Source organism: Camponotus vicinus, unplaced genomic scaffold (assembly GCF_025532165.1).
Source record: "Camponotus vicinus isolate PSW18456_S1 unplaced genomic scaffold, iyCamVici1.0 SCAF_14, whole genome shotgun sequence".
NCBI classification, from domain to species: Eukaryota; Metazoa; Arthropoda; class Insecta; order Hymenoptera; family Formicidae; genus Camponotus; species Camponotus vicinus.
The window spans coordinates 4277476-4292221 of NW_028141950.1; the positions used below are offsets into that span (position 1 = coordinate 4277476).

At 36.8% G+C, this 14746-nt stretch overlaps 1 protein-coding gene and 1 non-coding gene across 9 annotated transcripts in view; one reads left to right on the top strand and one right to left on the bottom strand.

The window, feature by feature from the left end:
- The window catches only part of Ss (aryl hydrocarbon receptor spineless), a 199051-nt gene that overhangs the window by 10037 nt on the left and 174268 nt on the right, over positions 1–14746 (bottom strand). For 7 of the 8 annotated variants that reach the window (XR_014436620.1, XR_014436621.1, XR_014436619.1 and 4 more), the window contains one exon: positions 1250–1459. Coding sequence is in view for 1 of the 8 variants with exons in the window: in XM_083088460.1 (XP_082944586.1) it covers positions 1250–1459 (210 nt within the window). In the remaining 7 variants the exon portion in view is untranslated. Of the gene's footprint in view, positions 1–1249; positions 1460–11817; positions 11940–14746 lie in introns of those variants that run through there. The other variant, XR_014436624.1, reaches the window with a different exon arrangement.
- On the top strand, positions 2500–2571 carry Trnam-cau (transfer RNA methionine (anticodon CAU)). The gene has a single exon. It is a non-coding gene; the product is annotated as a tRNA-Met (tRNA).

Genomic DNA, 14746 nt, shown 5'->3' on the forward strand with positions numbered 1-14746 from the left:
TTATCGTTTCAATCTTCGCCGCGCTGTCACGGTTCATTGGCTGGGTCTATTATTATACACGTTCAGCTTTTGCGCGGGGAATAATGTCGGCCCTACGGCCCAGATTTAAGGCCGTTTTTACGTAAGCGCTGTTCGAAATTTCTCTGGGAATGTTCAGGAAATTTGTGAGAATATTTCCTTGCGGTTAAAAAACTCCTATTTCCCAGAAATGACACATAATCATATTTATTTATGTATAAATTAAATTGACCAACAAGTTTCCCGTCGCCCGATAAAATTATGATTAGTCAGCTTCTTTATTATTTGCTTCATTTTTAATTCATTGCGTTTAATTAATTTACTTTTTTATTATTGCGTAAAAATAATTTATAATTATAATTTATTTTGTGTATTAAAACATATTTGTTTAATTTTTCGCAAAATTAAGAAAAAATCTTTGATGTAAAGCTGCAAATAACAACCTGATGTATATCTTTGCGACTTAGCTTCGATGGTAGGTTGAGGGGGTAAGTAGGAGACAACCCGGGAGGAAGGATCGGAGGAGGAGAGGTGAACGGCAAGATGGACGAAAAGAAAAGCAATTACACGAGAGCGGAGGAAACAGTGACGGCAGAAAAGAGTTCGTTCCTCTTCCCTTTACGACAGTGAAATTATTAATTATTGTTTTGTATGCCGGCACATCTCTTTTGTAACCGTGAAGAGACCTGGCTTGGTCCTTACTTTAGACTCCCTTCCTCCTGGCGTACACGTCGTTTATTGTAATTACCTGACGCACTCGCCGCAGAGATCTCGAGATCGTTTACGTGCTTTCACAAAGGAAAATGGAGTACTGAGATGGAATTAATTTCGGTTTTCAGAGAGCAAATAAATAAATTGCAAATTAGTCTAATTATGTTAATTTGTATTAATATTAATTATTAATCTTTTAGTTATTTAATATGGAAAGCTAAAACAATCAAATAAAATATCGACTTTAATCTTAACGAAGTTGGAAGCTCCTATTTAAATATCAGAAATTAAAACAAGTTTGTTTTAAATAATAAAAGAAGTTAAAGATTCTTTAGACTACTAAAACCAGAGTAGAAAGTTTTGAGACATTTATATAAAGTATATCCATAATATAGATCTAAAATAGATTTAAAAGATCATCTTCGTTGGATTGTGTGAATTAATGATGCGATTAAGAATTAAAAAACGTAAGCCAAAAGATGCGGAATAAACAATGCAATATAAGGGAATGTATACGTACGAGAAAGCCGGATGTATTGTCCAGCAGACAACGGAAGCGAACCGTGAAGCTGCGCTCCAGCAGGTGACAATGCTGGGGTGAAAGTGCATCGTGCAAGGGCAGACTTGCACTTTCGGCAGGCAGGAAAGAATTCCACATTAATTGCCGCTGCAATTCCTCCCGGTCCTCGCTATGCACCAGTTCGTAGACGCTCTGATGGACGATGTCAGACTGGAAAAAAATGAATGAGTTTTGTTAATACTACTTTTCTCTTTCTCTTTCGTTTTGGGGAAAATTTAAAACGAGATGCAAAGTAGACTGTGATTAGATATTCGGGGCTAAAAGATGATAATATTTTTATTATCCCAACAAAACGTTTCCTTAAAATTCAATGAATGATAAGTCGATACTGCTATCGAGAAAAATACCTGGGATTCACTTACTCCCGACCATGCACAATACGGATTTTATTTTATCCATACATAATTAACGCTCGTTTATTCGCAGTTTAGATACTGGTTATAAAACGAGTTAATAACAGTGCTCGCGTTCTTTACCTGGCGAGCACCCGACATTCGCGTTTATCCAATCTAAGAATTCGTGCATACATTCTGTCGTGTGTCACGAACGTGCGCGAACCGAGCCATTATTTACGATTAGGCTCTTCGACTACCGTTTTCTTCCCGTCAGTCTCGCTCGCGTAATCTTATTTATGGGAACTTTATATAAGGACCACAATGCGTACAAGGATCACTACGAACGATACTCAAGTTGTCTAAGCTTGAAACAGATCGGGATCAATATTAGCAACGCTTGTATTTGCAAAATATATTTGAGCCATGCCAAAATGATTTAGAGCCGAAGAAGTGACTTTGATGGATTTTATAATCACCTGGAAATTTATTGCAGTATAAAATAAACTTGATTACGAAATTTACAATATTTTCGTAAATTTACTCCCTTAAAATATTAACTTTCTGAAATTGTTCGTAAAATATTTTAAAAATATATTCCTCTTTCTCATTTTTTGACAAATAAAATAAAACATATGTGTTAACGTAGATGATAAAAAATTTATTATAATGGATCAGACTTTAAACATTTTTTTATAATTGAAGACAAAAATACCTAGCAAGCGCGTAACCAAAAGACTCGTGAATTGAAACCACGCACTGCTGGGAGAAGAGTTGAATTCTACCTCTAACAATTTTTTATCAATTAAAATATAGCATGTTACTAAAAAGTTAACTTTAACTATCCCCCATTACAACAGCAGAGTGGCGCAGTGGAAGCGTGCTGGGCCCATAACCCAGAGGTCCGTGGATCGAAACCACGCTCTGCTAAGGATATATTTTTTGTCCCTTTCTAATGCATGCATTCTTAAAGATTGCATTCTAAAGACATATTTTTTATCTAGACAATCGCAAGTACATTCTTCTTAAATAAATCCTTGCAAGCATAAGAAAAATATTAATTATCCTTTCATACACTGCTAGCTACTCTGCTGTGTAAGTTTTTCAATTTTGTAATTTTTATAGAATTTCTGACTTTACATAAATATTTACAAAAATCATTCGACATTCATGTCGATAAAAACAAAATTTATTAATTTGACAACTTATTAAATTGTGAATTAGTTCTCTTGTCAAAATACAAATTTGTTGTCAATGGATTAAAGACCTATTGTTTCTCTTCAACAAAATGATTTTGTCAACAGAGATATTAACATAATTTAGTAATAATTAATCACTTAATTAATAAACGCTTTGTTATATCGATAAAGTCTTTGCTTCGAGGTAGGAAGTATCTAAGATTATTAGAGTATCATAAAAGCTCCGGAGTTTCGAACTCGAGATGGCATCGTCAGGATCCGGGCGCCTCGCACCGCGTGGCAATCGATACCATGGAATTACATAACAATTTCCAGTGGGAAAACATGAGGAACGACCGGCACACACGATCGATGCTTTCTCGTCGTCGTCGTCGTCGTCATCGTTGTCCTCGTACCGGACGTACCGTCGCGCAACTTCTCGCTCGTAAGCAGCAACAGCAACGCGGAGAACGCGCGGCTAAACATGGAAGTCGTGAGATCGCGACGTCGCTGATATACACCTAGGCACGAACAAACAAAACATACACATTCGTTGTAAGCGAGAGAGATACACGTGGGCGAGCGTACTCGCGGCTTGAAAACGTAGCTCGGTAGCTCGGAAGTCGTATCGTTCTTTCTGGCCCGACGTGATTTATTATATTATTCATCGAGCGTTCGCTCGGACTGATAGCCATGACCAGGTAATGGCCGAGGTGAGCAAGAGAGAGCGAGTCAATTCGATCTGGATTTCCGAGAGGTATCGAGGATTCAAACGCGAACTCCGAGAGCGGGGGCACACGGCTGATGCGTGCACAGGGTGCCGATTATCGGATTAAAAGTCACGCGTTACACCTACTATTGACTCTTAGTTCGACCTGACAGGGATCATCTTGGTCCTGTTTTACGCGCAATCCAATGGTACGAGATACAAGACACTTGTATCTCTTGTACATAAGTATCTTTTCCAGTGAAAAAATATGATTTTTCTCTAGAAATATTTGTAGAAAGACGTATCTTACTTATCTCTACTTATCTCATGTCCAAAATTCCATCAACAAAACTATCTTTTAACCCCTTCTTTTTTCATGATTATTTATTTATATTACTTTATTTATTTACTTATATTTAATTATATTATTTCTCTTTCTTTTTGCTCCGAAATTATTACGACAGTGTGATTAAAGAAACAACAGCACGTTACTTCAAACTGACAGTGCATCAGATTTTTATAATTTTTGCACATGCGGCGGGAATTAAATTCAACCAGCGTAGCGTAAAAAGTTGAATTTCTCGCACTCTCGGCTCTTCGTGGACTAGTCCGGATTAATTATGCGCGATAAAGTGCGTCGAACACATGTAGGTACATGTGCTGTACGCGAGCTTACGTCGACGTCATGGCCGATCAGATATTTTCTAAAGTAATGCCACGTCTGTCGCGCACATCCTACATTCGACGATGAACGTCTCTTCCTGTTTCTGCTTTCGTGTCATTCTCAATGCTTATTGTGTCTAGCATTTCCATCTCCTTCGGTCAAAAACTATAATCTATTGTATTATATTTATTGTAATAAATAGTATATTCATTCGATGAAGAAATAATGTTTCTATATAATATTATGAAGGTCGCAATAGTATAATAATTAAGATTTTATTAATTAATTATGACTCATTATATTGTTGATTATTGAAATATATTAATTATTGATTGATTATGATTAATTACAATTTATTGATTAATTGTGATTAATTATAATTAATTCGTGTGGAAATTCGATGAAATTGTTTCGAGTCTATAAACGAAGAATATAATAAATTGTTTTGAAATCCCTAAGAATTAATTGATTTTAAATATAATAAATAACGTTACGGCTGACCAAGCTCCACGTATACTACTTGATGATGCCTTTCATAACGCAAATTCGAATATTGATTACACAATTGCCGAGGTAAAAACGTTTAGAAATTTTATTTGATACGATACGGCGAGAGCAATTTTATCGCGGGACGTTCCTCGCCAATCGTAAAACTACGAATCTCAATAAATATAGCGAGGGAGAACGGGGGGTTCCGATAAAACCCCCGCAGGTAAGCGGGAGAGATAAAAGTCCGTGATCCTCGCCGTGGGATCCAATGAATTCGAGCGCGAAACTGTTTCCCCTCTTTTTCTTCGTCCTCTTCTTCTTCCTCTAGTCGCAATATTCCCGCTGCGATCGCGAGAGCCGCTCTAATTTTAATTAAGAATTATATATGATTTTCGTGATAATCACCGTCCGTACCTCACCCTGGACGTACAGGGAGACGTGTAATTGCTCGGCCGTATTCGCCCTTCGTTCGTGCCACGATACTAGTATATATCGAGACAACGAGAATAAACCCGCTTGTAATTCTCATTGATGCACGACGCGCTGGATTATTCTTGTACTCTGTTAAAACGACCTATTTATATCGTCGTCGCCCAGCAATTTTATCATACGACTTAATCCTTTCACGATTCGAAAGGCTGGTTGTTTATTAAAAAGATCTGAAAATTTTTTTATTTTCTATATAAATCTTATTATTTATATAAGTCTTTTTCTCTTTTCAAGTAACTTTAAGAATTTTTAAATAATTATATAAAATGAATTATATATAAATTAAAAATATTATTACAGATATATTGCTAGATTTTTTAAAGATGAAATAAATAATACTAGAATAATTTTTAACATAGCAATTCTAAAGGACAAGAATTAAAATAAAAAGAATTATTGTTGTGTAAAACATAATTCTTTATTTTAATTTCTTAAAAGAACCAAGTGTCCATTTTAGAAATATCTAAAAATTAAATTATAATTGTAGCAAATAATATATTTTAAAAAATATAAATATAATGATATTCCTTGACCAGCAAACCTTCGATTTGTGAGAGAGATTTATAGATAGCAAAATATTTATAATAAATAATAAATATATACTTTACTATACAAACAATTTATTTCAAAGTCATCAAAGAGAATAGCAATGCATTCTCGTCACGCAACTGTAATAGAAATAATCTCGCGTTTTATGATTGTATCATATAAATCCTCCATGTTTACCGTGCGCTATATATTATAATCGGAACGAATAACCAATTCGTTGTTTTTTATTGCGCTATTGTTCATTGATTGCCGTTATTACCCTGTCCGATCCGCTATTTAATAGAGAGCACAGTAAAGTTTTCTAGGATACACGTTGTTTTGCATAACGTGGTCGAGGTCAGCCGGTATATTTTTAACCCCTAACTATACAGTACGCTTGGTTGCATTTCGCTGTTACATTTCTATTCAATAAAACATCTCTCATTAGAGACTACTACTTCAATGATCTTATAATTGTGGCAAATAATACTTAAAAAAATATAAATATAATGATATTCCTTGACCAGCAAACCTTCGATTTATGAGGGAGATTTATAGATAGCAAAATATTTATAATAAATAATAAATATACACTTTACTATACAAACAATCGATTCAACGGAACATCGTTCATTAGAGATACTTCAATGATCTTATAATCGTCTCCTACACCTCGTGGTAAAGATCGCCAAATACGCATTTTCCGACACATCTCTTGGAAAACGCACAATGTCCCTCTAAAAATCATCGATCGATTTAGTTGAGTCAAAGTGTAAATTGCTATTAACGCCATCGCGGCACTTATAAACGATCCACAATTACATCTTACGCTGTAATAGTTTGTCGTCACGTACCTACGCATAATAAGCCTCCAATCTGGACGATCGCTCCCGTTAAATGGCCTAATCACAAATTATATTTTAATCGCCGGTCGATAGCGAAGCGGCCTGGATCGCGACTTGACGAGGATATAATTGCACGCTCACGTGCCTGTGCTTCTTACGCAAATAATCGGACCGTGTCAAACGTCTCCGATGAAGGTCCTAAGGAACTCCGAGATTCCTATCGAAAGAATAATCAATGTAATTTCATCCCCTCCTGTCTCCTCTTCTCCTTTTAATGTCATTATATTTTCTTGGAAACGCATTTCAACGAATTACAAAGGTCCTTCCCCCCTCTCCTCCGTTATACGCATGTTAAATTGTTCTCCAACACGATGATCAACTATTTGTTCGTCCCTCTATTATTTCATGGCGCGTTATGATGAAGGTAAACGTAATTCTCACGTGCTAATGTAATTGTTCGTCCGTTCGAGTAAGCTCGTCCTTTCAGCGCTTCTTGTTCGAGACATCAAGGATACATATTAATAACTACGTGCCTTTTGGGAAAAAGTTGATATTCATAATATATACCTAATATTTTATATATGGCATTTATATTTTCCGATTCCAATTGATATTATCGTGACTTTAATAGCGCTTCATCATTTATATTTTAATAATTAAGTTTTAATAATTTTCTCTCTCTTATCTAGAAAAATATTTTATTTGTTTGATAGATAAATATCAAAATGCCGTGTATTATTAAAATTAAAAGAATCTCATGTAAATATCGCATTTTATAGTTTGATCGATAATCCTTTCTTTCTTTTATCACATTTACACAAGTTGTGCAGTATGTGCAAAATTAATCGATTCAGTAGCAGGTGTACAATATTAATTTCGCGAAATATTAATGAAATACTAAGAAATTACAAGTATCCTTCTAATAAACTTAGTTGACTTAATCGTGTCCGCACAACTTGAGAATTCAGTATTACAAGGTTCAAGTTAAGTTGCAAAATGTGGCTATCGAATGTAAATTATATAGTACATTTTATAGATTATATACTTATTGTCTATATTTTAATAATATTAAAAATGCGAGTTGAGCCTCGCGTTTTTTTTATTCAGCATTTAATTATTTGTAACAATATCAATATCTGATTTTATATAGCTAAAGCATCGTGCATATAATGTGTCAGTATTTAATTTTTCATTCAATTCTATTGTGCGCAATTTACATGCAATAATGTAAATTAGTTAAAAGCTTTAGAATTACAGAAACTAAAATATTATAAATATCTGATTTAAATAAATAATAATATTTTGCTCTCATCAATAAACGAAATAAACATATCTTTAAAATAAAATATTTTAAATTTAATCAACATTGATAATTATGCAAATTTCTCTGAATTTATGATATGCAGGATAAAAGACCTTCGAAATATAATGATTTAATAAGCATATACTTTTTAATCCACATATGTAATTTTATTGCATAATTAGCTTTCAAAATTGCGCTAATTAAGATCTCGACTTATAGCAATTGAGGTCTATGGAAATTTAGCACGCTTCGAATATGAAATAAATCGCCTTTTTATACTAGAATTATTCGTATATATCTTAATAGCCCTAATACAAACATGCACAAAACGACACGAATAATTTTAAAAGGTTGCAATTTCCTTAATTACACTCGTAATTGCCCAACTGTGATTTTATTTGATACTAAAAGAGAGAGATCTTTCGTCTTTGTTTATACAACATCTATGATTCTCTCTCAATGCAAATACGCGATTGTATTGATCAATAGCTACACTTTTGTTTTTGTTCACGAATGCAAATGAAGCGGCCATCTTCCCGAACATTTATGCAAAATTCTCGCATTTTTAATCAATTAATTGAAGCACCAATTTGATGTCATCCGCGCACGAGACAGCTTCTCCGCTATTCCATAGTCTCTCCTTTTCTCCTCGTCTCTCGTTCTCTACACCCAGGTATCGTTTATCTCTTTTTCCCGCCTTTTTTCCGTGCTCGCCAGACCCGAGAAAGGCCAGTCACCGATGAGCGGCGGCTACGGCCCGGTAAGGCCCGTCCGTATAACGTTTGTTACCATTGCTCGTTTAAATAATCTCGAAACATGTATCCGCGGGGTTGCGGGACGCGGGCGAGAAAAAGAGAGAGAAAGAAAGAGCAAGGCTCTCGCGCTCGCGCGCAGTCACGGATGGCTTTACGATCGGCCCTCGTCGTTAATTAAGAGCTTGTAATTATTTAGTGGTGGACGTTAGCGCACCCCCGCCGGCATCGGCGCGGCCGGGCCCTCCTCCCCCTGCCGGCCCCCTCCATCCTCCCTCCATTCGTCCATTCGGAGAGAGAGACTTGATTTACATTCCTGCGAAGAATGTGCGTCGGCCTCGCCTGCCATCGCTCTATTTTCTTTTTCTACTCTAACACCCCCGCGCGCCCGATCCCTCGTCTCCCTCTACGTCGCTCCTTCTTTCCGTCTATGGGCCGTTCTCTCGGATCATTCTCGTTTTTCACCTCGTCCCTTGACCCTCTCGTCGGCCCATCTCTTATTTCGCAAATATATGAGGGATCCGATCGTCGCATCGCGTCGCCGGTGACGGGATCGGGATAAAACTGAATCAAAGCATTATAGTGAAAAGTGCATTATGTCAGTTGAAGCATGAATGAGTCGATTTGCACTATCGAAGAATATTTATGTAAAATAATTCTCTGTAATATATTTGTCGCGCATTTTCTCGCGGAGATTTATGAGTAATTGATTTCATTAAACGTATTTTTCTTAATCTGGATTCAAGATTATTAATTTTCGAAATTTACATGAAGATTTTTGTTCGATAATATGAATGCAAAAGAAAACACCGGGTACCAACGGGTTCCAACACGTGACAGATGATGTACGAGCTTCTTGAGATGCGTGTACCAATCGATTTACTGTCGTGTGTTCAAGGTTTTCATATTTTTCCGAAGAATATTATATATCGATAAAGAACATGATATTTATTAATTTTGTGTGTGCGTGTGTGTGTTACTCTATCAATGATCTTCACAGACGCAGACAATTATATATAAATCATTTTCACAAAGAGATTAAGTTAACAGTTTTCGGGAATAAATATCCAATATATTTCATGTGTACATGTTGATGTTTTACACACGTAACATCAGCATCGCAATTTAGTCATTTTTTACGAGATAATTTTCTTATTTGATCTTATTTAATTATAACATAGATTGATTAAAAGGAAATAAAAATATTTCTGCAAAACTTAATTATTGATATAGCTGAATGTTGGATGAGTTATTTAGATGTGAGTGGAGCATGGCGTGATATCGAGCTAAAAACACTGTATCAAGTGACACATACCGTATTTCTAATTATAAATCATTTGCATTTTTTAATAAACAGCATGTAAATGTACGGTTTTTGTACGTGTTTTGCGACGGAAACCTCTTTGCTGTTGTTCGTTTCACATTTCTGTAAAATTGTAACGAGCGCGAATGGAACGTGTATATGTTTCTATCTCTGCTTTTAAAATTGCTCCAGAGATAAAATTCCGACATAATGACAAAATTAGCAGATGTTCTCTCTCTTGTATACAAATAGCTGTAAAAAACAGTAACGCAACCGGATAGAAAGGTGTCTTATTTAATGATTTCTCGTGAGGTTCTGTAACCGCGTGTTTCCGGTAATGTAGCGTGAAATGTACACACATATTCCTATGTATCTGATGCAAGAGACAATTCGAAAAAATAGTAAGATGAATTCAGAAACTCGCGTGTCAAACGTGATACTCGATGCAATTAACTTTGTTGACTATCAGCCTTTACATTTGATATAATTGAGCAATTGTACGGATGTTAGAAATGAAGTAATTATAAGTAGCAAACGAGAGAGATTTGCACAATAACAGTAATAAACGATAAAGCTTTATGCATTTCCGAAACATTGAACAAAATATCACATATAATCTCGCTTTAACATAAATACATTAATCTCCATGCATTGAATATGATATACCGTTATAATGTGATAAGAATATAATAAAATAATTAATAATATAATGCGTAAAATATGTATAATAAAAATATAATAATATGAAATAATATAAACATAATAAATAAAATGATAAATAAAATAAATATATGATATAATATAATAAATTATATTCGATACATAAGAAACAAGAGGAAGATTAATTAACAGCTCTTATTGAAAGAAGCGATAAAAACTCATCGTTTCTTGCCCGATTAAGGCTCGGATTTGTGGACAGATTTTGATTTTATGAAAGAGAGAGAGAGAGAAGGAAAGGACGGAGACTTCGAGTTATCGATCGTACGCGTCGTGATAAACGAGCGAGGGCCGCGTCACGAGCAGGGCATCGCGCTCGCTCGCTCTCGTCGAACTTGAGAATCGTTCTCGCGATATTTCAGTGTCAGCGGAGGCAGGTACCGAGGGCACCGTACCCCCGATGGTGGTACATCCGGGCACCGCGCGCGCGCGCGCGCGCGAATAAATCCGGCCGGACACACCGGGCCGGGGTCCCCGAGAGATGGAAACACGATTCGGTCCGTGCGATCAAAGGACCCGCTACAAATTGAAACAAATCAGCCGGGTAATATTAATTAATCCGCAGACGCGCATTAATAATTCTCTCCCCTTCTTTCCCCCCCTCCTCTCCCCCGCCCCCGGCACTTCTTCGCTATCGCGACTATAATCATATCGTACACCCCGGTGTCTCGACGTTTCTCGTCCGCGCGAAAACCGATATATACAGAAACGGACGTAGTTTGCGTATCTTGAGTTTAATCAGACTTTAATTTGCGACGTCTCTGCTTGATATTCTTCGAAAATCTTGGCAATCTTATTGAAATTGAAAGATATGTCTTAATTTAAAATTAAGATACAAATAACATTCAACTAGAAAAATATCAAGATAAAATATATGACGTCTGACGTCACGAATAAAAGATTAGCTATTTATCTTAAGATAAGAAGCTTTAATTTTACACGAAAAGATAATTCCTAATTAAAATACGAGTACAATATACTGGAGATAATTATTTACTTTTACGAATTTTTATATGCATTTAGGATGAGGAAAATATTCAGGACTCCAAGAGCTTTCTTTTTATAAATAAATAATTAATACTTAAAGAATGCGCAATGAATTTGAAATCTTTATACATGACAATCATATAAAATGTACATATTCTCAGCACACTCGCATTTTCATTTACACAAACATACTCGTACATATTCGTATATACCTGCGGCATATCGCGGCTTCGAAGTTGAGCTCTCAATTACATCCGGAGAATTATGAAGCTGCGGCCAGCGGTTTGGCCAACTCGGATCCCCTTCTTCCTCTCGGCCCGATTCTTTGTAATCCCTCTATGTTATTCCTCTTGGGCCTCGTGCACACACACAAGCGACACAGAGAAAAGGGGTGAAAGGCGAAAGTGCTCCGGGGCAGCCCGATTGTGTCTTCATTAGCGACTATTAATTGTCAAAATGTGCCACATAATTCAGTTCGCTCTCTCGATCGGTTCGCGCGTCCACCGTATATATTTAAAGCTAACGCGCTCAATTGATTCTTGCGGGGCGAACGGAGAAGGAGGGAGGGGAAACGGGGCCCGGGAGGGCCTGGAGGGGCCCTTAACCCCTCGGTGAATCATTCGCGATATCTACGGGCGTATACTTGCGCCCGGCGCGGCGCCGAGAGACACCGGCCGACGCTCGTTCGAGGCTTGTCGGACGCGAGTAATTGCTAATGGGTAATTAATTCCAGGATAAAGACGGAGCGACTCGGCTCTTGACCCTTCGACGCAGGTACGATTCTCACGGGAGACGCTGGCGGAAGGCTAGCTTGGAAACGACGGCCACGAAGAAAGCAACGAAGGAAAGATGTCTAATCCACTGCGGTTTGCAGCAGATAATCTCTGTTAAGTGATGGCGCAAGAGAAGTAAAGGTGGGGAGAGAAGAAATTAAATAATTCGCGATGAATAAATCGATAGGTTTTCAATTTAAAAAATTGTAGGCTCTTAAATATAAATCTTAATTTTTACAATCATTTTATTCGCAAGAAAATGAAATTGTAACAATAAAACAATTCAGATCGCATTCTGTTACGCAGATTTGGAATATTAATGAAAAGAAGTTCTCTCATCTTGATAAAAGTCTCTACAAATTTTTTATTCTCCGAATTTTTCTAATCTTCCTTTTTTGCGCGTTGTAAATGATACCGATTATTCATCCTCCTCGTCCTTGTTGCGGCAATTATCCTTTTTTTAAGTAGCTTTACATGATCGATAGTAATTTACTTTCCTGGAGACGCTGGTTTGACGCGCGGCAGCTTTATTACATCTACGGCTACGCCAAAATATTACGCACGATAATGTAAATGACGACAAGATTTATTCGTGTCCACGGACAAGCGAGATTTACGAGAAAATGACTGTTCGAGTACCTGCGGAACACGCGCGTCACACGACAGAAGGTAACATATTGCCGTCGACGTACCATGTGCAATTTTTTGTCGGCGCTCGTTGCCTTTCTACCGTCTCCTTCATCCTCATATCATCACGGAAGCGTCGCCTCTGATCCGCCGAGAGATTACGCGCAAAAGTACGAGCATGCTCCCTTTCAGAGTCACGTAAGTCGCGATCTTTTAATACCTCAAACGCTAACGAGAATTTGCGGACGCACGATTTCCCGCGCATTCTGTGCATACGTTCCTTATTTAATTATCGGGGCACAGCCTGCACGATTTATAGTTTTCGTAATCGTCTTGAAAACTTTTACCTTAAACATTTAATGGCTATAGGTCTCTCGATGAGAGCAAATTTTATCTAAAATTTGAGAGACCACCCATTTTTATATTTTTTCAGAACGTCAGGCTTAGTTTCGTATATCTTTCTTGTCTTATTGAATTCCATATCGATTCAGATGCCATTAATATTATTTTTAATAATTAATCACTCTTCTAAATTTTATTAATAAATAAATTCCTAGTAAAAACGAGTGTGCTAAATAATAAAATGATAATTTTAAAAAACTTACATATTGTGTACAAAATATTGATCTTAATAGCTGATCCAATTATTTGCTTACTTTATTATATCAATATTGCTTAATTATTTTTGAACTACCCGTGATTACCTTTGTGCCACGTATAATCCGGATAGCACGCGAAATAATTCATCATTACGCGTGACACGTGTGTCGTGCGTTTCGGGTCCTAAATCACGCAGACGACATTTCACGCGTCTAACGACAATTAATACGCGATCGTTGTTAGAGATACGTAAACGAGGTAATGGCGAGATATAATTCACTGTCGTTCCTTGTCGGCTGTCGCTAAGACACGTTATCACTAAAGAAAAAGGATTGTTCGTAGGACCTACGGCGAATCATGATGGAGATTTAGTAGCATCCGGAGTACCATTATTAATTTACTTTTAAATTGTATCTTTACCGAGCCTTTAACGCGCAACAATATTAGACTCCTGATGGATTTCATCTCTACATGATTCTTATGCAAATTACACATATTGCCGTCGGGCATGAACAGAGCAATCCGTTATTGCTTTATTACTATCATTATTATTTATATTTAATATCCTTATGGGACGCGCTGCAATTAAGCCTGTCATCTCGGCGAGATTAATCCCCAACGCGCCAAACTGCATTTTATACCAGATATAATTGACGTTTATGTTTTGCAATATTGAACTTACTGTAATAATTAATTTTCAGAAGAGAAGAAAATAAAAATTGTATCCTTTTGAAATCAAGAAATAGAGAGAGATAGAGAGAAGAAGATAAAGACAGAGAAATATAATTACGCATCGTACATTTTAATATAAAATTTCAAAAATGCTGTTCATTATCTTGGATTACATTATTCACCGAGTCTATATCGCGCTCAGAAATAATTATAATCGAGATCTCAAAGTATAAATATGAAATAACATGCTCGATGGCGAGGTGGCGGTTCACCCCCTCGAGAGGAACCTTACCTCCGTCGACTCAAGGTCTGCTTTCCCTCTGCCTTTTTCTCCCTCCTGGCTCTCGCGGGGCGATAAGCACCCTGTGACCTTTCACTTAAGTTATTACTTTTATCCGGACGCGGGTCACGGGGCATAAAGGCTCGTTGAGCATCGAATCGACTTTATCAGTCCAATTAAACGGCCGCC